Here is a 26,405-nt window from a genome sequence, read left to right on the forward strand (position 1 = left end):
GACAGGAATTTATAATTTATTCAGGGTGCTGACAATCACTCTCCTATTTTGTAAAAAAGACTGTGATCTTTAACATCCACCAACTAATTCTAGAAGAGGGGACACTCGGCTCAGCGTCCATCCGAGGGACGGCACATACCCTCCTGCCTGTGACGCACCAATCTGATGTTTTATGGTCTGGTCGGGTCAGGAATCAACCCTTGACTAGACAGTGCGAAGGTAAAGCACGCTTTCTCCGCACCATCCTGTTAAACGCTCTTGTTTTGGGGAGAGGAGAGTGGTTCCTTATGAAGTCGATATTTGATTTATTTTTGTTCTTATTAATTCCTCCACTGCCGAAGTCGCCAGAGGCATGATGTTTTCATGTTGTCCATGCGTCCCTAATAGGTTTTCATTTCCGCGATAACTTAAGAACGGCGCAAAGGATATAGATAAAACTTGGTACAAGTATGTATAATGATGCAAATATGAACTGATTATATGATGGGGCCAAGGGGTCAAAGGTCAGAGGTCCCGCTAGGTAAAAATTCTGTTACCATGCTAACTTGTTAAACAGTGATGGGATTTTGACCAAAGATGGTATAAGTATAGTATTATGATGCAAAGATGAACCCATTCGCTTTCCGCATCAAAAAGTCAAAGGTCAAAGGTCATGTCAGGTAAAAATATGAAACTTGAGAACAGCTGAAGGTATTTAAATCAAACTTGGTATTCGTATGTATAATGATGTAATAATGTGGGCGGAGGCATGTCTGTTGACGTCGAAGAGTGCCGTTCTCGTGTGCACATATGAAATTGAATAAATTTCCAGTTTCTCTTCACTGGCATGTGCATCTTGTTGTAGAAAAGTGATTTTAAGCAAGTTTTTAATCACTTGCTTTTTATCACCCCACCGTATTTTCCCACCCTACAGCTGACTGATCCATTCAGACAAGCCTTGAAGGTACCACTACTCCTAATTGTCGGCATGAATCTGAGAAAACTTGTTTTTCAATCCTGTGAATGAGGCGTGACCCACTAGGGGGTGGCTAATTGTGTGTAATTAAGATTTGGCAACAAGGGAAATCACTATGGTTATCTGTTTCATTTCGATTATCCGGTCGCATTGAAGGTGTTTAATTACGCACGTTAACGGTGCGAATGATGGCGTTGGCCTCGTCGTCATCATCGGCCGGCTTTTGACCTGACGGCTCTTTAGACCTACTGTGTGGCCGCCCACTTCCTCCCCCCTTCACCACAGAAACCTGGCAAGTGGTGTGCAGCTCACGTGCACATTGCATGGCTCATATATCACCAGCAGCAAAAGGCCAAGGTGAGTAAGTGCTTTTGTATTGTAACGGGTGCCTCAGATGCTTATGTTGCAATTCATCTGAGTGTGATCTCATCCTGAATTCACACTACATTCTTGTAATTATATTCAAATATTGACCTCTACCGGTTTGAATGAGCCCTACGATCTTCATGTAGTTGTTGCCAATTACATATCTCACTTGGGAAGCAACTATATGAGATCTTTTTTGTTGTTTTTTTTTTTTTTTTTGTATACCTTGGTCGAGGTTCGTATGAGAGCTAACACACAACTCACAGCAAGGAGGCATGAGACAAGAGGGGCGAGAGTGGAAGGGACAAAACAGTGGGGAACAGACACATTAGGTGAACAGTGGAAGGGAGAGGGATGGGGATGGGACGGGGAACATGGCGAAGAGAAGATGGACATTTCAGGGACTTTCAGGAAGGAAAGCAGGAGAAATGAAGGAAGTGGGCTTGGGTGGATTATCGGGGGTAGAAAAGATCAAGGATTTGGATGCGGGAAGATAAGAGGTGGTGGTGAACAGCTGTTTTGAAAGCCTGGAGGGAAGAATGGGAAAGAATAGAGTGAGGAAGTTTATTCCAAAGGCGGGAAAAAAAGAGGAATGAAAGAGTGAAGATGAGCAGTGATTCGTGATTTTGGTAGTTTTACCAGAAGGGGGTTGTTGGCGGACCTTGAGCGCCCTGTGGAAATGTGGTGGGGACAAATCGCAGAGAGAGCAGGGGGGGCAAGGCTGGAGAGGAGTCGGTAGAAGACAGAAAGACCACCGACCAACCTGCGGTGATTGAGTGAGAGGCCCAAAGACTCAGCTTCATTGTGGGAGATGCCGATGATCTTAAAATGCCCTGGTTTCGACAGCATGAAGCCGAGAGAGGTGGGAGGCAGGAGCACCAGCCCAGAGGGGAGAGCAGTACTCCATCAGGCTACGGACAAAAGTTTTGTAAGTGGTCAGGAGCTCAAGAGGGCCGAGGAAGGACTTAGCACGACGGAGGATTCCCAGTCGGCGACTGGCTTTTGAATACCTCTTCTCTTTGAATTTTTGAATCTCTTTGATTCTGATTTGATTTTTGAAACTCTTCTCTTTGAATCTCTTTTTTTGGAATACCTCTTCTCTTTGAACCCGGAGCAATCGACCACATTCATTTTATGTCTGCGCTGCTTTCTTGTGATTAAATTGTTGGCAGTTCTAGTGTCCTTGGTGTATACCTCAGCAAAGCTGCCTGGAGTCAGCAGCCTCACTTGCCGCTCTGGCCGTTTGACGGGAATGATTTGCAGATGGTAAAAAGGAAAGCAAATGGAGTCGTGATCACTTGCAATGCAGGAAAAGCACAGACGTGGTGCCAATTCCCTGGGCAGACTACACTGGGCATTTGGAACAAAGTTGCATTTGAAACCGGAATCCTCGAGTTAGCGGGTTCAGGGTGCACTGGATATGATTCTACGTTGTGAGCAGCGTAACTAAAAGCATTAGAACTAAAAAAAACAAAATTCCTTCCTTGCTCGTGGCACGTTTTCCCGATGCTCCTCATGGGACGCTGAGTAATTCAATTCTGTCTCTACTTTCCTTCTCCGTCCCCATTCTCCACCCCACCCCTCTCATTTTTCCACTTCATGATTTCTGACTCCCCAGGCTTTACAAGCAGACCAGCACAAACTAGAGCTCAGCCTTAAGCCAGACCTGTTGGGAGTCAGGCCAGGGCTCCACAGCCTTTTTCCCGGTTACCCTCACCCTGGAGACCTGGCCAGGCCTGGAGCCTTATTTTCAGCAGCAGGTAAGTGCTCTCTAGTCTATTAATTAATTAATTTACTTTTTTGTTTGCCACGAGGACTTAAGCCTACAGTAGAATACAGACATTTCCCTGTGCCTTGGTTTAGCCACATGAAGATCCGCTTTGTCTCGGCTGTGTCCATTGAGATATGTTTTCCCTGCTTCTTTGCAGCTCTGCCATGATCGCAGCATGACAGCCAATTGACTGCCAGTTTTGACTAGTAGAGGCAGGATGCAGCTGCATCTCATTCTTGCTGTTCTTTAAAAAAAAAAATCTGTCGTTGTCTTATTTATTACCTCCTTTTAATATGATGTGTTTTCATTCATTTTGTAGGTGCTCCAGCTGTACCTCCGTTTGGTGTCCCTCCACATCATCCTGGCAGTTTCCTCAGTCCCTCAGCGCACCTGGGTGGGTGTTTCGTCGTGCACGCAGCAGACGCTCACTTTCAGACAAATACCTCTTGAGCCCTGCTCCCTCAAGGCCTCCAACCTTTTGCTCTTTTCGGCATGGGTTCTCACTGGACCATGCTGAAGTGAGGGCTCGGGCTTGGGATTCGACATGGTGGTTAGCTCATTCTGCCGTCATCTCTCTGCCCGCCTGCCTGCAGTTGACCCGTTCAGCCGGCCAGGGGGCTTTGGGGGTCTCAGCAGCCTTGGAAACAGCGCCTTCGGTGGCCTAGGGAACCCTGCTTTGGGTTGGTTTGCCATTCTGTCTCTTTCTGTGCATGCTTTCCTTCTCAATCTTACACAAGTTAATGCTTCTTTTTCAACCTCCCTTGCCTACTGCCTTGCTTACTGCCTTGCTTGTGTGGTGTTCCACCAGTGCTGTTTGTCCAATTTGTCTTGCAAAGCACGTTCATTTATGCTTACTAATCCTTCCATTTCTTACACACACTCGTGTTACATATGGCCTTGCATTTGGCTGGGCTTTTCCCCCCGCATGTAACTTCTCTTTTTTTTCCTTCGAACAGGAACTCATGAAACTTTGAAATGTACATTGGTTAGATGTAAAAAGTGTCTTATGAAAGTGAATGAGGGTATACTCAGTTGGTGATGGTGTCTGGAGAGGCTATACGTTTCTATTTTGGATAGGGTTGTGGGGCTGGTAATCTACACCTTCAAAGGGGGCACCATGGTTTGCTTTTCTCAAACATCTCGTCCTCAAGGAATACAACTGTGCTAGAATAACCTGAGATACATTTGTTATCTGGTCAATGGGATATATATCTGGTCAATAGGATATAAGATTACATTTGTAAGGTGATGATGTCAGAAGAGAAAACAAAGGTTGTAGCTAATATTACACTGTCACTATAATCTTGTTTTGCTTTGTTTAAAAAGAAGCTTTTATGAGGAATTTTTGAGAATGTCACATTTTGTTTTCTGCCTGAATTGCACTTTGGTTTCTCTCTTGATTCACAGTGTATGCACTACTGATATTGTGCTGGTTATTTATATTTCAAAAGCTCATACCATGTCATCACTATATTGTTGCATCTGATGTGTTTTTGTTCACTTTATGAAAACTGCACACATGCCATAGGTATTGCTGAACTGAGTACAATGTGCTGTTATTTTATGGTGGCATACTTTTGTTTTGTTTTGGCGGGTCATGAATATCACTGTGATTAGCGGTATACGTGCGCATGTGCGTTCATTCGGCTGCTTGACGTTGAACTAATGTTTGATTTGAGAATGTCAGTTCCTATTTGTAATGCATTTGTCACAGACAATAGCTTGTGGCTGTACTTTGTGTGCATAGCTTGTTTACAAAAAGGAAGTTATGTCACAAGCAATCCTGTAATGGTGCATAAGCTTCATTATCACTTTGTTCTGCTCACTTAGTTTCGAAAAATTGTCGATGAGGAAAATTGCCCTTCACTCTTCCTCCATGCAGGACTATTTGATGATAATACATTGCATTGTGATTGACTTCCACAAGGCAAATTTTGTCCAGAATGAACATTATGGTCGTGGTTGTGTTGAAAGTGAAGCTGCGGTAAAGATTTGTGCTCTCACGGAGGTTAAAAGAAGTTTTGATCTCACGTTGCAGCAAAACTAACTCTAAAACCTCATGATTTGCATCTTGTATCTTTGCAGCCTCCAGCAGTGCACTCTTCGGAGGAACTAAGGATGTAACAGGCTATCCTGGGCTAGGGAATCCTCATGAGCCTTGGAACCGGTTGCATCGCACACCGCCATCATTTCCTACACCACCTCCGTGGTCCAAGCAGGCTGAAATTGAACGAAACATTCAAGCTGACCGAGAGACCGAGAGGGGAGGTCAGGAACGGGAGCGCAGCCACTCCAGCAATCACGAGCGAGAACGCAGCCACTCCAGCAATCACGAGCGAGAGCGCACTCACTCCACCAATCACGAACGAGAACGCAGCCACTCCACCAATCACGAGAGAGAACGAAGTCATTTGAGCAATTCTGAACGAGAGAAAGAACGGGAGCGCATGCAGTCCAATCACGAACGGGAGCGCAGCCTCAGCAGGGAACATTGCGTTGTGGGTCAGGCTAGAGCTGAGACTCATGGGCCCGCAGAGAAAGACCGTGCGCAGGTGACAAGCCACGAAGATCGAATAACCACAGCCAATGGGGAGCGAGAGCGCGGAACACTTACAAACCACGAACGGGACAGAGGCCTGGTTACAGGGTTTGAAAAGGAGCGCCTCAATTGTTCAGCTACGTTGGAGCGGGGAACATCAATGGGTCTTGCCAGAGCCGATTCCGACCGGCGAGACTCCAGCCATGGAAAAGAAGACAAAGAGAGGAATCGGTAATGTCCACAAGGCAGACGTTGTTTGTGTTCTCTGCTTTTTATTCAATATTCCTTAAAGCAAATAAGAACAGTGTAAAGGGATTATAACAGTAGTTTTATTTCAAATCAGTACTTTGAGTCATTCTCAGTAATGTGTTACACCTAATGCAAATTAATATTGGTTTCCATAAAGACAAGCCACCATTTTAAAAACATCAATCCAGAAATCCTTTTGGAAAAGGTTTACTTTTTATCCAAAAACAAATCAATGTTCCCTCTCATCGTCTTCTGTTATATTTGTTTGAGGAGGCAGCTACGAGGCAACAGATGAATCCTCTGCATTGCAATTGCATTATTTATTCATGCTAGTTCTGCTTTCATATATCTCTATCTGCCACATGCGCAGAGCATGCAATTTACCTGTGGTTATTCTTTTTGGGAAAGTAGAAAAACAAATGTTGAGGTACATGATGCATACAGGCTGTTCGATTGTATATTAGGTAGGTCATACTGCACCGTTGTAGGTACGGTCGAGAATGTCTTGTACCTATAACATTGCTGTATGATGTACCATTTAGAGAGCTGCAGTGAGCAACAGAATCTGCTCCTGTGCCAAATCGTTTTTTTGGTGCATCAAGCAGTGACTTGGAGGGGGGGGCGGTTGCCCCCTTTCTCATTGCAAATTGAACTATGCTGTGCCATTTTGAATTGTGCTGTGTCTTTCCTGACCTGCACTGTAAATAGCACAGGATCATTCATGTATGTCACTATATCTCCCCTTGACATAGTGTCCATCATCTTTTCTTCCCCCTCGCTGTGGTTATTATTATTTTATTTTAATCTCCTCCTATGCATAAGCAATATTCATCCATCATGACGTATCATTGAGTTTATGGTGCGAAAACAGCATTTGTCTTGCAAGTTGGGGTATCTTCACAGTGATTACACTTTGTTTTAGTCACATCCCAGCAGATTGATATGGGTCCCAACCAACCTGAAAGTAAAATTTAAACTTTCATCGCACCGCTGCAAGGTTGCTCGTTTGATGTCAGTCCAACATAACTTTGTACCCCACATGTGGCTGCTCACCTCGAAGGGAGAAACACCATTCGCTGTGCGTGTATTGGAGTGCAGACGTTTGAACAGCAGCCATTGACATTTTTTTCAAGTTACACTTGTCATGATTGTCGATCCATTTAGCAGCTTTCGAACAATGATTTGTGGCATGCACATTGGGGTGAAACAAGCTTGGTGGTACTGCTCGGCAAACCATTAAGAAATGATGAGCTATCCCACTTTTAAAAGCAGTGCATCTGGGAAGCATTTTTTTCCACTTATTAACCTCCGCCATCGAAGATGGACGGAGATTACTGTTTTCCCCCCTGTCTGTTTGTTTATTTGTTTGTTTGTTTGTTTGTGAACAGTATTACGGAAAAACTCCTGGACGGATTTCGACGAAACTTGGTGGGGGGATTAGGTATGGTCCAAGGATCATGCCATTAGATTTTGGACTTGTTCCAAAGTCCAATATGGCCGCTATAGTGGCCATTTTGAAAAATATTTGAATTTTTTTTTTTTTTGCATTTCTACATGTTTTAAGTGATTTATAACCCAAAAAAATTATAAATTTGTTAGAGAAAAAAAATAAATTTTGCACCTTTTTTTTCAAAAAAATTTCGATTTTTTTTTTGGCCATTTCTACATGCGCGTCGATCTAGTTTAGTTTATTCAATCATGGTTCAGTAGAGTCTGATCCGTTTTGACCTACAATTAATAGGATATCAGGTTCACTTAAGTGACCCAGCAGTATTAGTGGTGGAGGTTTTGCACTCTACCGAGTGCTCCCCCTCTAGTTTAGGTATGTACTTATGTGCATTCTAGAGCCATGATTTGTGAACAAAACCCTTGCACCCTAAAATATGTTCACTAATTCCTGAGGTCAGTTCACTGCAGTATCAAGGTGCTCCCCTGGTCATGCGAGCAACTAAACAATTTTCCACTGTAGTTTTTTTAAGAACTATTTGGTCCACTTTCACTTCTAATATAAAGATTATTAGTCTCGCCCCAAAAGGGATGTGAGATTATTGCAATACCCGTCTGTTTGTGTGTGTGTGTGTGTGTGTGTGTGTGTGTGTGTGTGTGTGTGTGTGTGTGTGTGTGTGTGTGTGTGTGTGTGTGTGTGTGTGTGTGTGTGTGTGTGTGTGTGTGTGTATATTTTCACTTTAAAATTGTTTTTCTCTGCAACCACTTGTCCAATCGATGTGAAACTTTAAACATAGGAGGGACTCCCCATTGAGAATGTTGTATTGCTCACTTTGATGTCATAGGTCACATGGTATGGCAGCCATATTGGATTAAAGAAAAACATTTGGACATCATTGTCTCCAAAACAACTCAATGAAATAAATTTAAACTTCACATATGTCATCAACTCCCCATGTGGTATATTGGGTGATAATGATGACATCATAAATGAAGTATTATTCCAGCTATAATTGGTTAAATTGAAATCTTTATCTGAAAAATCTGAAACTTCATATACCTGATCTATGACCGGATGTGAGTGAATAATTAAATTTATGATGTTCATAACCCATGCCAAGAAACTACTGTATGTGACATAATACAGTGCATGGATGATACGGGTGTGTGGGCCATAATAGTCATGCGTTCAGTTAATAGTGGTATTTTTGTTCAGAATGAATGCATGAGTTTAGACTATGCGCTATATGAGTGCCGTTCTAGTTATTCCATGAAGAATGTCCTTGCAAGATTCACATGTGACAGACTTTCAGCATTTATTAGATTTCATCTGTTCTTTAGTCCATCCGCCTCGCAGTGGGAGATGGAGTTTTACAATTGTGTGTGTGTGTGTGCGCCCCATTCCTGTGTGTGCCCCCCCCCCGCATGTGTGTCCACCTGTGTGTGCCCCCCTACGTGTGTGTCCCCCACTCTGTGTGTCGCCCCCACCCCATGCATGTGTCACCCCCACGCAAGTGTGTCCCCTCCCCCATGCATGTGTGTCCCCTCCCCCATGCATGTGTGTCCCCCCCCCCAAGCATGTGTGTCCCTCTCCCCTCTGTGCAGGTCTCCCAACCCCCTGTGTGTGTCCCCCTGTTCATGTGCGTCCTCACATGTGTGTCGTCGTCGTGTGTGTGTGTGTGTGTGTGTGTGTGTGTGTGTGTGTGTGTGTGTGTGTGTGTGTGTGTGTGTGTGTGTACGCGCGCGCGCGTGTGCGTGTGTTCGTGTTTGTGTTCCGGGACCCAGTAATTTCTTCCAAAATTACCGAGGCTGATCCGAACCGAGTTTTTGCTCGGTTCAAACACTACATGTACAATTTTTGTTTAAAACACTACATGAACAAATGATCCTATTTTCTTTTTCTTCTGGGACATTTCATTTTGACGGTACAGCCTCGTGAGTGTGCCAAAGTCTGAAGCCTCGGCCGAGTGTCACTATGCTTGTATCTTCTTTATTTATTAGACATCCTACGGAGGTAAATGAACACTCGTTTTACTCTGTGTGCGTTGCACATCATGTGCAGCGAATTTCACCTCCCTGCGTCTTGTAATTATTATTTTTTAAACACTTCTGTGCATTGCCCTTGAGGCCCGCTTGCAAGTCACCGTCTACATTTCCAATAGAAGAGACAGAATTACTCTTTTATGAAAAATGTTTTTCGAGGTTTTTTTGTCTTGAAAAATAGGACGTAGTGAACACACTGTCGTGTTAAAGGATTGGCCTTTAAAACCCTTCTTAAATCATCCTTATGAAGTGGAACGCACACATACACATTGTGTTTTATATTTTGAGATGTTTTCTAATTGTTGTTTTTTGTCAGACCAATAGTCATTCAGAATCACATCCTATAACAAGGGAAAACCAAGGAGCAAGAGTCAAACAATAAGTAGACTCGCGCCACTTGTAGACCAGACCAGGTGGGGCGGGCAGGTTAACCCACCCCAAAGGTAGTTGATGAATTGTCGGAGGTTTTACCGACAATCCAATAGTAACACGGCATTCTCCAAAAACAAACTCGACTTCCTAAAGTGTGATATCCATATCCTTAATGCAACTGCCTGCAGCTGGATTTGAACTCTCAACCTCTATCAAGGATGTCAAGTCCAGTATTCCTCACCAAAAAAGTCAGCATTGTACCCATATTTTGCCTCAGAATTTATCAACATTAAGCTAATTTCACATTTGAAGAAAATAATTTCATGGTGGTTCGTTGGTTGGTTGAGTCTCAGGTGGCTTCACATAATACTTACTTTCTTCACGTTGGTGCACAGCAAAGTGTAATTCACTTGTAAAAATCCACTCATAGTGTAGGTTAAACATTTATTTTGTCACACTAAATGAGGCAACCTCTGGCAGACGATTGAGGGTGGTGGGGTGGCGGAGAGGGAGCGGGGATTGGAGGCGATGGCAAGCTCATGCTCTGGATGCAATTCTAGTGTTTGTGGATCTCGTGATAGAACAAATAAATGCCTGTGTCACATTCATTGCAATTATAAATGTGGCCGTCTAATATTTTAAAGATGCATGTATTTTAATGCACGTATGATTGAAAGTGACTTTGCTAATAAATATATTAAGTTTTGTTGGCAACAAAACTGGATTATTTCGTGTTAGTCATAAAATATGGAAGGTGTGTACGCTTTGTTGTAAGAGTAATTATGTACAGTGCCTATAGAAAGTCTACCCCCCCCCTTTCAAAATTTTCACCTTTTGTTGCCTTGTAGCCTGGAATTAAATTACATTATATCAGACTTTTTCCACCTATATTTACACATTTTAACTCACAACTTAGAAGTGAAAAACAAATTCGACAAATTTCAGAAAATTAATTTAAAATACAAAACGAGAATATCTTGGTTGGATAAGTGTCCATGCCCCTTATAATAGCAATTGTAAACTAGCTCAGGTGTAACCAATCACCTTCAAAATCACACACCAAGTTAATTGGCCTCCACCTGTGTTAACTGCAGTGATTCTGATTATTTCAGAATAAAATCAGCTGTTCCAGTAGATTTCCTCTGCTGGGTCGTACATTTCACAGCAGACTCAACCATGAGCACCAAGGAGCTTTTCAAAAGACCTCTGGGATAAAGTTGTGGAAAGGCACAGATCAGGGGATGGGTATAAAATATTTCAAAGGCCTTGAACCATCTCCGATTTTGAAAATTCCTCATAGAAAAAAAGTTATGACGTCAAAATATCTCCGCTAATGGAAATCGCCTAAAAATTATCTCCGAAACTAGGCAAGCTTTTTGAATTCTGTTTGTGGGAATCGCACAGGGCATTAGCAGAGACGAATTACCGCACATATGATACATCACTATGACGTCATATCAATTTTTATGACGTCATTCCTATTTTTTGACTTTTTGTTTCACAACCCAGAGTTTTCATCGGATCTTCGTGAAACTTGCCATGTATACGCATAAAGCCCACGCGCAGGCAGTAACCATCTCCGATTTTGGAAATTCTTCCTAGAAAAAAGTTGACGTCATAATATCGCCGCTAATGGAAATCGTCTATACCATTATCTCCGAAACTAGGCAAGCTGTTTGAATTTTGTTTGTGGGAATCAAGTCGGGCATTAGCACAGATAATTTATCGCAAACCTGATACATCACAATGACGTCATATTCGTTTTATGACGTCATCATTAAGAGGACGAGGATCTTAGCTCGTTTGAGCTTGTTCATAAATTTTCTGAAAACTCGAGTTTGTTTTTTACTTGGAAGTTGTGGGTTATGATGTGTAAATAAATGCGGAAAAGGCCTGGTTTAATGAAATTTAATTCCAGGCTATAAGGCAACAAATGGTGGAAAATTTGAAAGGGGGTGTAGTCTTTCTATGTAGGTGCTGTACATACATTGGAAGGAATGATTTCATGTCCAATATGCACTAAGCCTTGGTGGGCTGTTATTTCTTAGATTTTTACTGTCTTGCTATCAAACCGTTCTCGTCTCTCCTTCAATGCTCCCATTTATTCCCACCTTGTGTGGTAAACTGGGGAGAGCATTTCTGGCCCACTTATTTCTGCAACCCTCTGGTTGTGCCGGATTTTCGACTGCGGCACAAATTTGTAATTTGTTCAGATTGCCAGCGGTAACTCGCCTACTCTTCACAAAAGACTGCTGGGATGTTTAATGTCCACCGTTGCAAAGAGTGCTGACAGACGGGTAATCAGACTTAACGCCCATCCGGTGGATGGCGCATGCATGATATCTCCTCCTGCATGTGAAACACAGAGGTGACAGTTTTTAGCTGGGCCAATGTTTCAAACCCAGACTAGTCGGCTCAAAGGCGAGTGTGTGCACCTCCAAGTCTTAAGTTATCCTGTCAGACATATGTTGCTTCATGGTGCACTTGTGAAATGGTCATTGTATCTTTAAATTATTCCGCCAGTACACGAAAGAAGCAAAGGCGTAGGGTTTGTTACCCTCTTGTAGGTTGGTGGTCTTCGTTTTCTCCCACCTCTTCTGTTCTTCTCCCCATGCTTTTTCAGCCTTCCACCCATCTCTATCTCCACCCATTCCGATTGGAATGCACGTGCTCTTTCATTAACCTCCTCTTTGCTGTCTTATCAATATCTAGGCTTACTGCTCACCTCTACTTTTGTCTTGCCTACAGAACTGCTAAACTGAGTCATTGTAATCCTACTCCCCCGAGGGTTTCAATATGGCAGTGTACTAACTCGTGTCATCTTCCATCCCTACCCTTGATCTTTGCAAATCCCATTAACCCTTCATGCACCCATCCCTCTTACTTGCAATTGTACCTATCTCCATATTTTAATCTTCCTTCTGATCTGCTTATGTCTTTACCTCATCTCTCTTCTTCTCTTTTCTTCTTGTCATCACTTTTGTAGTTTTGAAAGGGTGTGGGAGGGAGGGAGGGAGAGGGGGGGGAAGGAAGGAGTTTTAAACATCGTACTACCTGAGCCTCTCCCCCCTCCCCCTTCATTTTTTTGACTAAACATCGAGTTGGTTGTTCTTTTCACATTTTCTGCTTCACGGTTCTTGCATTTATTGTGAATATGGCTTTGGTGCCTTTTCAACATATTATTTTCCTCATGATATGATCAATAATAGTTACAGCTTGAGATTTAAACCAAGTCACCTCCCCAAGGGGGTTTTCCACCCATGTACATCCATGTTAAGATAGCAAATCGTAGTGTTTTTCCAAGGCAATTCGGAAGTGCGCATACCCCCACCATGCAATGCCTGATTAGGAAGAACATATCTGGCCCAATACATTTTTGAGATGTCATGTTATACTGTATATCGTTTATGGCCTTATCTCTCAACGGTCAAGAATCTTTTTAAAAATTAAAAAAAATTCTCCTATCCAGAGCTGGATCTTCACCAAAGTCGAATCAATTTGTACTTTTCACACACCGACCCTGTCCACAAAATTTCATCCGGATCCATCCACCCTTTTTTGAGATATCCTGCACACAAACAAACAGACAGAGACGGGTGAAAACATAATAACTTATTGTGGCGTTTCGTAGGGCAACCCAATCGGAAGAAAAAAATATTATAAACCACAAACACCGATGATTATCTTTTTAAACAGTCGCTACTATTGTTTAACACAAAACTGAAAGGGAGGAAATCCAACGTTCTTGAGGTATCATAAGCTTATCACATCCCCCACAGTCAAACGGACCCGAGCCTTGATCTACTGCAATCTATATACTCCAGAGATTATATTAACGTGACTTTCTGCCGCTCCTGCAGGGAGTGAGTATACTTGTGAGTTAAATTGTCTTTTTCTGTTTCTGAATTTCTCTTCGAAATGATTTTGTCTTTGCTGAAGAATAACAATCCGATAAATGAAGTCTCAAGAAGAAGCCACCAATCGAGTCTATAACACCTGTATGGTGGTTTACTGCTGGATTGGGATTCAAATCCAGGCTAGACAACTCAGAGGTGAGAATGCATACTTGGTGTTAGCTTAGTGGTTAGGGTGGTGGCTTGGGATCCTAGGGTCCTGAGTTCAAGTCCTGTTGGCTGCTGAATTAACACCAGGGGGTTGACTCAGCCTGTCATCCTTCCGAGGTCGGTGAAATGAGTACCAGTGTAGCAGCCAAAAGGCTGCACATGAAGGGAAGGAGTATCAACGGATTGATTAAATCTGGTATTTGGTGTGGTGCAGGCATGATGGGCCGAATGGCCTCCTCCTGTGCCTTAATTCCTTGGACATTATTTGTAAAAAATATCTCTAGGGCCTAGGCCATCCTGATAACCAAATGTATCCCATTTTACTGTTTGCTACTCGAAGTACTGCTTTTCTTATTTACACGAAGAAAATGCCACCCGTCACTTTGCTGATGGAAATACGATAGAGTGGGGGGGAGGGGAGGGAGAAGGGGGAAAAGAGAGAGTAGAGTGAAGAGGTGGAGGAAGAGAAGATGGTGTGATGTCATAGGAAGGGAAGACAGACTTCCGGTGGAGTGTTCTTACGATTCATACTGTCTCATAATGATTCTGCATTGAATAAAAGTGAAGATGGAAACAAAATAATGTCTGAAATCCATTTTCTACCGGTCAGACTATAAATATGGTCCGGAGACAATCACCGCCCGGCCACATTCGAAGATAAACGCCACCTGGATGCGTCCAGAGAGAAACCCCACTCGGACCTGCCAAACTCCCATCCGGACACGTCCGAAGACAAACTCCATCCAAACATAACCACCACTCGGATATGTCCAGAGAGGGAGGGGAGCTTGAGAGAGGCAGGTGTGGGAGGAGGGTGCTGCACTGTATTGGGAGGGGTTACAGCAAGGACGGGATAAAGACATAGGGGTGGGGTAGGAGAGTTATGTTATGTTATGTTATGTTATGTTAGAGAAAATGTTATGCTTTATGAACAACACACACACTCACCAGAGCTATGCCGGTATCGACAATTTTTCGGGAATCGGTGGGTTGGAGTCAGTATGATTACCGACTGCAGAACGTACTGTAAAGAACCCAAAAACTATGAGTCGCTTTCAACACAAAAACAACGTTTCATTGATGTAGACGTTTCAGGGATATGTTCACAAACATTATTCATGATAAACAGCTGTGTGTGACGGGTGGAAAAAATATTTGGCTCTGAAATTTAGAAAACACGTTAATACAGCAAATGGCTCAGAAATCGGTTGTTATTTCACAACTCGCCCAGGATGACGGAGCATGAACCACTCACTCAGGATGACGGAGCACGAACCACTCGCTCAGGATGACGGAGCACGAACCACTCGCTCAGGATGACGGAGCAAGAAACAATCGCTCGGGATGACGGAGCACGAACCACTCGCTCGGGATGACGGAGCACGAACCACTCGCTCGGGATGACGGAGCATGAACCACTCGCTCGGGATGACGGAGCATGAACCACTCGCTCGGGATGACGGAGCACGAACCACTCGCTCGGGATGACGGAGCACGAACCACTCGTTCGGGATGACGGAGCACGAACCACTCGCTCGGGATGACGGAGCACGAACCACTCGCTCGGGATGACGGAGCACGAACCACTCGCTCGAGATGACGGAGCACGAACCACTCGCTCGAGATGACAGAGCACGAACCACTCACTCGGGATGACGGAGCGCGAACCACTCGCTCGGGATGACGGAGCGCGAACCACTCGCTCGGGATGACGGAGCGCGAACCACTCGCTCGGGGTGACGGAGCGCGAACCACTCTCTCGGGATGACGGAGCGCGAACCACTCGCTCGGGATGACGGAGCGCGAACCACTCGCTCGGGATGACGGAGCGCGAACCACTCGCTCGGGATGACGGAGCGCGAACCACTCGCTCGGGATGACGGAGCGTGAACCACTCGCTCGGGATGACGGAGCGCGAACCACTCGCTCGGGATGACGGAGCGCAAACCACTCGCTCAGGATGACGGAGCGCGAACCACTCACTGTGAATGACGTGGCGTGGCAGAAGCGTCCGCATTGAGTGCACGATTCACTCAGAATGGCATAGCGCAGTGTCTCTGTCAACTGGAGAGAACTCTGTAAATGGCTGAAGCACTCAAGCAAACACTCCATTTCAGTGGTTGATAAGGAATGGCTGGCCAGGCTGTAGCTGCATACCATATGGGATCCCTTTAACTTTAGAGCCTGTCTTCATCGCACCCGCAGCCGTTACAGAAATTAAATGAATTTGTTCAAATAATGACTTTATCCACAAGAGTTGCTGTTTATGTAGAACAACCTTGTAAACATCGCAAAGTGTAATCACTCGTGAAATAAACATTTTAGATAATCCGCCACGTTGCCTGCACGTCTGTGCACGCGTCACGTGGCACATCGATTCGCGGTCCGTGCAAACGTTATAACTTTATTTTGAAATGTCCGTTTTTCACTAAATTTGCTTTGATTCCTTGTGGGGCACCTCATGAAACCTCCGAAGATCTAGACACAGATCTAGCGGATGATATGAATGAGCAGTCCCTCTGGGGGGCAGGGCACGATGTCGAGCAGTGAATGCATTCAGTCATCTTGCTCAATTAAGCTTGTTAATTTTGGCACATTCTTCAATTTTTTGTTCACTCAATATATTTCTCCAAACAGGAGAAAAAGATTAGTTTAATGCTTTGGAAATTTCACAATTTCTTGTGTATGTATGGAGGAAGGATTTACAAGGAATTCAGGCGCACGAGGAGGCCATTCGGCCCATCATGCCTGCCCCACATCAATACTAGATTTAATCAATCCATTGATAACCCTTCCCTTCGTGTGTAGCCATTTGGCTGCTACACTAGTACTCACTTGGGAACATAGCCTTGCTTTCTTCAAGTAAATTATGTATATTGGCTAAGTTATCAGACTTGTTATTTCTTTAAATTATCAGATTTCACTCCACATTTCAACACTTATTTCATCTGGACGATATTTGATCCTCAAAGCCAAAATAATATTTCGATGATATACTTTAATTAGTCCGTGAGAGTAGATCATGGAAAATCGTATCATATAATGCATGAAATCGCTCCAAGCTCCTAATTTGAAAACTATTGTACTTACAAAAGCGATGTATGCAGTGATTCGTAGCTCTGATGAAGAGGCATTCGATAATATGAGTGGGGAAAGTGGAAGAAAAAAAACTTTATTGTTCAGAAATTGTTGAGGCCTAATCCAAGTCAAACCATGGTTGAGCAGGCCAAAATACATGGGGGCTTCAGATCCCAGCGAGGTTACTTTGAATACTCCTGAAGACCCCATAGAGAGCAGTGACAGAGGATGCACCTAATAAAGGATATAATTAAATAAGGCCATTAATTATCCTCAAAAGGGGTGTTTTAATGAACCCAAACACCAAATTTTCATTCATGCCCTTCCTTGACGTTTTCTTAGCATGCATGCGAAGTTTCAGGCTGTTAGATTTCATGGTTTTGGAGTTATGGAGGAGACCTACACACACACACACACACACACACACACACACACACTAGTTTATCTAAGATAGATTCGTTTTCTCACAATGGAGTCCTTTTTTCCCTTTGGTCCTTTTTCTATTTCAGCCGTGACCTCACTCTCATTCTTTCAATCCCTACATTTCTAAAAGCCGACAATTCTTGTCTTGCTTCTCAAATAATTGACTCGGCAGAAGAATACAACAGTATCTCTGATTATGTTATTATTATTGATTTATAAATTATTCTTTTTTAATCATCACTTTTTTAAAAATGACATTGGAAGGGTCTTTTAAACTCTTGCTTTGTGTTTCCAAGCACAATCTATATTTCCCATGAGCAACCATTTTGTCTGAATCTCAATATCCCCCAGCGATGAGAGCATGAGCGGCACATTTGATTGGTTGAGATAGCGTAAAATTTGGTCCAGGTGCTGTTAAACCGGAGGTTTTTTTGAAGTGACAAAAAGTTGATTTTTGTTCGTTCTTCAGTGTTCAAATATATAATTCAATTGAAATTAAATAAAGGTTTTAAATGCTGAAGAAAAAAAAACATGAAACAAACCTTTTTTCGAAAGTTTACCGCTGTTGATATAGCGTCTTTTACACCACCTTATTTAATATGTTGCATTAGTTATTCATGCCTTCATTGTTTGTATCATTTATAACTACTAAAAAGAGTAGGTTTCCTGTTTGTAATGATTTTCAATTTTGTTGGACTGCCAGGAAAGCAGACAGACGAAAACAATTACCGAACTAATCTGTGTGCATGCATACTCGGGGCGAGATTCCATACAGTTAACCAAATTCAGAGCCAAAGTACTGCTAAACGGCAGGTTCATGTTCCGATTCGTATTGTACAGTGTTCAAAATACAGAATTCAGTTGGAATTAAGTATTTCCTCAATCACAGACTGATGTCTGTAGACAGAGTGAACCAATTGTTTAGCCCCGCTTTTCGCTTCACGCTTGGGCTAATAAGTATAAGAGGTAACCTTCTATCACACCTTTATGGAACATCTCGATGGTAATATTGTTGTGGGCCGGGTATCGGCGACAAGCACGACCGCGAGATGGAGCAGTAGAGTCGGCTCCACCGAACACCCGGAATTTATCGGTCGTCACCCCGGATAACTCCGGAGCCGACGGGCCCCTTATCGGACCGAAGATCGCCAATAGGTCGACCACGTGGGGGAGGGTCGATTGCCAATTTCAATTTACCTAAATACCCACGTGGTCCAACCTACCAGGGAAATTCATCCTCGATGGCGCTCGTACGGAACGAGCCGCTAGCATGCTCGAACCGTGTGTGACCCGAGCGGATGATCACCGAGATCCGTCGGTCCAAATGTCCCCTTACAGCGAAAACAACGGCCTTGCTAATTCTCCAACATGCACCGTGTTAAACCAATAAAAGAAACAGAGAAACGAACTGATACATTTAACACATGGGTTTATTATCCCGCCCCCCGGAGGGAGGGAGCGAGATATTGTAATCGTCCGGTTTGTTTGTTTGTCTGTTTGTCTGTCTGTTAGCAACTTTACGGCAAAACGGCTTTAGCAAACACTATCAAATTTAATCCACAGGTGGGCAATGAACCTTGGACGACCCCATTAACTTTTGGGTCCAATTGTATCAAAGGTCAAGGTCAAGGTCACGAAAAGATCAAAATCGTTTTTCGCTCATAACTTCGTCAAAAATGATCTGGTTTACTTCAAACTAAGCTTATAGTGAACCTTATTCTATTTGTCACTTATAATCCTACCCATTCCTATAGTGAAAAATGCATATTTGTGAAGATCGGTAGGGTCTGAAGTTTTGGGGGTCATGGTCATCGGTCAAAATTAGAAATTTTACATTAACACTAAAACATGGTTGCGAAAATACAACTTTACAGGAAAACGGCTGGCTCAAACACTGTCAAATTGTATCCACAGGTGGGTAATGAACCTCGGACGTTCCCATTAACTTTTGGGTCCATTTAGGTCAAAGGTCAAGTTCAGGTCACGAAAAGGTCAAAATCGTTTTTTGCTCATAACTTCGTCAAAAATGATCTGGTTTACTTCAAACTAAGCTTATAGTGAACCTTATTCTATTTGTCACTTATAATCCTACCCATTCCTATAGTGAAAAATGCATATTTGTGAAGATCGGTAGGGTCCGAATTTTTGGGGGTCATGGTCATCGGTCAAAATTACAAATTTTACATTAACACTAAAACATGGTTACGAAAATACAACTTTACAGGAAAACGGCTGGCTCAAACACTGTCAAATTGTATCCACAGGTGGGTAATGAACCTCGGACGTTCCCATTAACTTTTGGGTCCATTTAGGTCAAAGGTCAAGGTCAGGTCACGAAAAGGTCAAAATCGTTTTTCGCTCATAACTTCGTCAAAAATGATCCGATTTACTTCAAACTAAGCTTATAGTGAAACTTATTCTCGGCCAGCTCTAGACTAACATAATTTACAAGTTTCAAGTACCCGTAATTTAAACAACAGTTATCACATTCAAGCATTATGATGTCATCGGTCAAAATTACATATTTTCCATTATAAATCAAAAAAGGTTAGGAATATGCGTGTTTACTATGGAAGACATATATCAAGTCCTTTATTGGCTTTCATTTGACACCATGACCTTTGACCTTATGTGGCCTTGAAAGGTCAAAATCATTTTATGGTCATAACTTTGTCAAAAATGGTTTAATAGACTTCAAACTAAGACTAAAATATTCCTTATTCTATTCCTTATAATCAACATTCAGGTTAAGGATGTATCAAATTTAAATTTGATCCCCAAAATAACTTTATGCCTTAAATGGGCAGGATTTGTTGTGCCTGGCACCACTTGTTTATAATGGGGCAGGGGGGCACGCAAGAAGCAGAGTTATCCGAATATAGAGATGCAAGGCAATTTATGTACAAGCAAAGAGCACTTATACGATTCCTACTTACTAGACTGGCACCACAAACACACACACACACACACACACCAAAAAGAAACGGTGGCCACAGCCTTTATTGAGGCCTCCAGCTCGGAGGGAGAGGCGAGCTGAAGACCAGAGCCTGCCTCGGACCTGTCCACCTCGTGTGGTTTGGGCGAGCCGATTTGAACCAGGTACCAGCTAGAGGCGAGCAGAATCCAGACACCGGCGAGCCTCGATCAGCCTTCTGAGCTCCGCTCGGCGCTCGTCCTGGCAACCAAACCTCTTCTCTGTATCCTAAACAGTCGAGAAGGCAGGAGGTTTTTCTGCAACTTTTCCGAGTCTTTGAGTTTAATGTCAAAGCGAGGGCTGATAACTCCATGCTTGTTCAACCTGCCCGTCAGATTGACCACACCCTTGCCTGCTCGATGGTCATCAACTATCTCAAACACTCGCTAGATCACCGACAGAGAGACGGCGCCCCCTCCCCCCCTTGCAGTCCTTTTGGAGGAAAAAATCTCTTTAGCTCAAGCTTTCTTTCCCCGATCGCGCCGCACCTTTATTCACCCTGAAAGGGGGGGGCACTTCCGCCCTCCCCGCTCTCCCTCACTGGACGGTTTAGGCATGCAGAATCGCTCGTCGCCCTGTCATTGGCCAAAACGATCGGCAAGTCCGTCGATTGGCCCGGGGGCTTGGTGACGCCACACGGACCCCTTTCTTCCCGTCGCAGGATCTGGTTGGCTGAGTGGCGGCCACCCCACCCATAGCACGCTGATTGGTCGAGGGCCACCGCGAGGCTCCTTGAACTCCGCCCACGTACGTGCCGACACGCACGCAGACAATGGCGTCGGTGTGAGGAAAGGAGGTGAAGGCGTGTTGTTGTAGTTGATGGTGGTGTAAAAATAAAAGAAAACCCTGACTATCACAATAACTCACAGCGCAAGTACATTTATTCACCCATTAAACGAGGGACAGGGACCCTAACTAAAGACACATACTTACAGATATAACTGTTCTGTAGGACCTGTATGTTGTGTGCTCATGGCTTCCAGATTCGCAACAATATTATCATTGTTCTGCATAAGTACACATGTGCAAACAGGGCTGGTATTATCCAATCAGGGGCCTGGGGCAGAGCTGAACACGGGCCCACACCCCCTTCCAAAAAGTAAGCTCATCAAACCGCACTTATTGCTACCAATTTTAAAATGCCACCAGTAACGACATGACATAATGAGAATACTTTTTTGAGAATGTAAAATCATGGTGACTCGCCTTTAGAAATGGACTCTGATAGAAGCGGATCATCATCTTTTGTTGCTATTGCTATGGTGTCTGTGTGACCGGGCTTTATGAGCATAAGGTCAGGCTCGCCAACCGCCAGAAATGGAGGTTGACAATCATAGGTTCTGAAACGTAAAATAACATTTAGGAGTCCTCCAATGGTTGGGGCCCTGGGCAACTACCCTGTCTGCCTCCCCCCACTTAATGCTGACTGTGTAAGGCTGGCTTACATTATGTATTATACTTAGCTCACAAATGGTGACAAATACAAAGCATACATATTCTCCTGAAGAGGGATATGACTTTATGTAAACCATGAACAAGTAATGGCAATGTACAGACATGGTGTCGAGTGACGGGACCTTCCCATGCAGAGCAGTTTGCTCAGAGTTGGAAAAGTCTCTTTGGAACTTTCACACTTTTAGGTAGACGTAGGAGAATATACAACTTGCTCATGTGTGGCACATCTTGACACTTCTTTTCAAAGCACAAACTTTATATTACTGCACCAGCATGCCTTTAAAGACTTTCTTCTCCCCACCCCCACCCCACCCCCCACAGCAAGCCATGAAATCCTTTCAGGGCTAAACTTTAGAACTTTCTCCCCCAATAGTTTGATAAGATTGGAATCGTTAATCTCAATTCTCACCATATCTTCAGAAATGATAACCTAGTAATTGTAATCGTTCTCTCCACGCTTCCTTTCCAACTACCACTTTCCTTTATTGTACACCACTCCTTCCCATTCCATATCCAGATGATGCATGACATTGCCGGGCATCAAAGGAAGGGAGTACTCGGTTTTTACTCCGTTTGTTTCTTTGTTTGTTTTCTCAATTTTTTTTTCTTTCTTTCTTGTTTGTCCGGGCGATATCTCAGCCATCCTTTGAGCTAGGAAGCTGACATTTTGAGACAAAAGTGAAGATGTGCTTTGGCAAAAACGGTATTTTTTTTTTAAATGTTCAATTAATCTGTTAATTACTTATTTAATATTGATTTATTAATTACTTATTTATTTTATTTCTCATCTGGGCAATATCTCAGGCACATTTTGATCGAGGAAGCTGATATTTGGACAAGACAACAAATGATTTGGCCATTCAGGATATTTTTGATTCATTGATTAATTAATCGATTAATTATTCACTTTTTGATTAATTACTTAATTTTCTAAAAGTTACAGATTCGGATGAAACAGTGGTGGTTTAGGTTTGCAATTCGGCAATTGATTGAGGAATTAATTATTTTACGATTATTATTTATTCATTTTGATTGTGCAGTTAATCAATTATTGTGCACTGCTCCCTCCCAATTCTGTCTCCATGTGCTGCACTGCGGCATTGTTGGGCGCCGAAGGCACTCCAGCAATGTTGCACACTGGAGGATTGTTATTTATTTATTTGGCATGGGAGCGGTGCACTTTGAATGGATGGAAGGATGGATGGAATGGTCCCAGTGGATGGATGGAAGAATACACAATATTTATTTCAGTACGAATCTTTCCCCTAAGATATCACTGGTTGAAAATCAAATTCATTCCCCTGGCAGTTTACACTGCCTTCCCAACAGCTTCTCCTTTTTTTAGCTCACCTGGAACGTTGTTCCCTGGAGCTTATGGGATGGCACGTCGTCAATCCTGTCCGTCCGTCAGTCCAGCCACAAACATTTGTATCTTCGTCTCTGAAACTATACACACAATTTCGATGAAACTTGACCACAACCTTTATCACCCGTGATGTACCAAAGTTATATCATGGCAATCAAAAAAATTGGGCCCTAATTGGGGATCTACAGGGGGTTTCCCCCCCCCCCAAAAAAAAATACGTACTTGCTTTCTTCTCAGAAACCACTCACACAATTTTGATGAAACTTGGCCACAATCTTCATTATGCGTGGTGTACCAAAGTTTATTTATTTACTTATTTTTACATGCAATGTTAAGGCAAACACACAGAATGTATAACAAGGGGAGCAGGAGAAAAGAGGGGTGGGAGAGGGGAAGCACAAAACAGTGGGGAGCAGAGACATTAGATCCATGGAAGGGAGAGGGATGTGGTGGGGAACATGGGGTATACAACATGGACACTGCAGGGACTTTCAGGAAGGAAAGCAGGGAATTTGTAGGAGGTGGGTTTGGGGTGAATTAATGGGGGTAGAAAAGATCATGGTTTTGGATGGGGGAAGATAAGCGATGGTGGTGAACAGCTGTTTTGAAGACCTGGAGGGAAGAATGAGATTGAAGAGAGTGTGGGAGTTTGTTCCAAAGGTGAGAAAAAAAGAGGAATAAAAGAATGAAGGTAAGGCCAAAAAAAAAAAATGTTGCATTGGCGTAACCCGCCCGACCCTAAAAATTCCGCCGACCCTACGTTTTTTTTTTTGTTTTTTTGCTATCGAAAAATTTTGCCGACCCTATTTTATTGCTATTTTTGTTGTTTTGCTATCGTTTTCAAGTATCTTGTTGATTGCGATCGCGATCGCAAAAACCCGGAAGTGTTTCGGACAGAACCCGCCGACAAAAAGGGTGGTACTCGAGCCGGGGGAGATTTTGGGAGGGATTTATTAGGAAAAAAATAAAAAAAAAGATCCCGACCGACCTACCCTATTTTTCAGTGACCCGTTACGCCAATGCAACATTTTTTTTTTTTTGGCCTAAGCAGTGATTCTTGATTTTGGTAGTTCAACCAGAAGGGGTTGCTGGTGGACCTTGAGCACCCTGCGGAAATATTGGTGGGACCGATAGCAGACAGAGCAGGGGGGGGCGAGGCCGAAGAGACGGTAGAAGACAGAAAGACCACTGATCTGCCTGCAGTGAGAGACCCAAAGACTCAGCCTCATCGCAAAAGATACCAATGATCCTAAATGCCTTGGTTTCCGCAGCGTAAAGTCTAGAAAGGTGAGAGGCAGGAGCACCAGCCCAGAGGGGAGAGCAGTACTCCATCAGGCTGTGGATGAAAGCTTTGTATGTGGTCAGAATCTCAGGTGTGCCAAGGAAGGGATTTGCATGACAGAGGATGCCCAGTGGGTGACTGGCTTTGGAGGCCAGCTTGGAGATGTGACTTTCCCAGGAAAAATCATTGCAGATAGTGGGGCCCAAAAGTATGAATGAAAAGACTTTTCAAGAGGATTGTTGAGAAAGTAGATGAGGTGGGGGGGGGAGGTTCCAGACGGTCCTTTCGGAGGGACATATTGAGTGGGAGATTTGTCAGGGTTGAAAGACATGCTCCACATGTTGGAACAGTTTGTGATTTTATCCAGATCTGCAGAGAGTGAAGAAGCTGCTGCTTGCTGATCTGAGCGATGACAGATGGTACGGCAAAGGGTGGAGTCATCAGCAGAGTTCACGACATTAAAAAAAATTGGGGTCTAAGCAGGTATATGGGGGTGGGGGGGGTTGCTCCCCAAAATATGTATTTGCTTTCTTCTCCAAAAGCATACAATTTTGATCAAACTTGACCCCAACCTTCATCCACCGTGATGTACCAAAGTTTGTTCACGTTATTTAAAAATTTGAGGTCGAGGTGGGTTTATTGGGGGGGGGGGTGTCTACAAGGTGAGCGCCCAGGGGTATTGCCCCTATCTGTTTTTTTTCACGACTTCCGGTCATCCTTCAGAAAATATAGCTTGACTGGAACGTGGACATTAAAAACCCATCTTGTCAATCCCTATATTCCTATTGAACTGATCCCTCATTCTCCTTACTATCCACCTTTGGCTGGAAACTATTTCCGATTCACTAATTCTGCTTATCTGGATCTGCATTGACCGTTTGATTTTTAAATGCCTTCATCTATCTATAATTCCAGCAGTGTGTGTGTGTGTGTGTGTGTGTGTGTGTGTGTGTGTGTGTGTGTGTGTGTGTGTGTGTGTGTGTGTGTGTGTGTGTGTGTGTGTGTGTGTGTGTGTGTGTGTGTGTGTGTGTGTGTGTGTGTGTGTGTGTGTGTGAGACTGCTGTTTCTCGACAACCGCTGGTCCGATCTAATTGAAACTTACCAGGTGTATTGCTGGGGACCAGAGGATGTGCCTTTTCAAGGTTTGATATTAATCGGACAAGTGCTTCCCAAGTTATGGCCATTTATTTACCAAACCAATGACAATACAGGTTGCGTGGGCGTGGCCGATGGGGAAGGAAAGCTCAGCCGTGTTCCCCATTACGGGTTACAACGTACGGACTTCCGGAGAGTGATGACTTCGTGTATTCTAATAATTTCTCGATTTCTTATGCGCATTTATAGATAAACACAATGCCGCAAGTTATGATCGTTTTCACATGAGACGGTGCATAAATTTCGGTAACATCAAAGTACTGGTATGCTCCGAACCAGGAAGTCATTTTTTTTTCTCTCTTCTCTTCTCTTTTTGTTTTTCCTTGTGAGGACATTGCGAAAAGGCAAAATACGTTGGCGCAAATTGAATAATTGGCCATTAAAACCTAAATTACGAGTCATCATAACTGTGATATGCGAACTTCTGCGCCACGCACGTACGGGCACGCGAGAGCGAAGAAACGGCCTGTGTGGTTGTTGTTTGTTGCTCGCGGTTTGAATATTTATTTATTTATTTATTTTTACGGGCAGCCGCGTTCCCCATTACGGGTTACAACGTACGGGCTTCCGGATAATGATGACTTCGTGTATTCTAATTTCTCGATTTATGCGCATTTATAGATAAACACACTGCCCCAAGTTATGATCGTTTTCATATTAGACGGTGCATAAATTTGGGTAACATCAGAGTGCTGGTATGCTCCAAAGCAGGAAGTAAATTATATTTTGCACGTTTTTTTTTTTTCTCCTCTTTCCTCTTCTCTTTGTGTTTTTCCTGGCGATAAAAGGCAAAATACGTTAGCGCTAATTCAATAATTGGCCATTAAAACTAAATTGCGAATAATCGTAACTGCCATATGTGAACTT

The 26,405-nt window shown here is 43.4% G+C and overlaps 1 protein-coding gene across 10 annotated transcripts in view; it reads left to right on the forward strand.

Moving 5' to 3' along the window:
- Nucleotides 1-26,405, forward strand: part of LOC147010737 (autism susceptibility gene 2 protein homolog) — a 473,526-nt gene that overhangs the window by 415,810 nt on the left and 31,311 nt on the right. For 9 of the 10 annotated variants that reach the window (XM_085859271.1, XM_085859277.1, XM_085859269.1 and 6 more), the window contains 6 exons: nucleotides 914-943; nucleotides 1,241-1,312; nucleotides 2,940-3,081; nucleotides 3,412-3,486; nucleotides 3,686-3,772; nucleotides 5,178-5,862. In XM_085859271.1, coding sequence (XP_085715397.1) covers nucleotides 914-943; nucleotides 1,241-1,312; nucleotides 2,940-3,081; nucleotides 3,412-3,486; nucleotides 3,686-3,772; nucleotides 5,178-5,862 — 1,091 coding nt within the window. The remainder of the gene's footprint in view (nucleotides 1-913; nucleotides 944-1,240; nucleotides 1,313-2,939; nucleotides 3,082-3,411; nucleotides 3,487-3,685; nucleotides 3,773-5,177; nucleotides 5,863-26,405) is intronic. The other variant, XM_085859274.1, reaches the window with a different exon arrangement.

This window comes from Eptatretus burgeri, chromosome 16, assembly GCF_056783735.1.
Source record: "Eptatretus burgeri isolate ZD-2024b chromosome 16, Ebu_testis_v1, whole genome shotgun sequence".
NCBI classification, from domain to species: domain Eukaryota; kingdom Metazoa; phylum Chordata; class Myxini; order Myxiniformes; family Myxinidae; genus Eptatretus; species Eptatretus burgeri.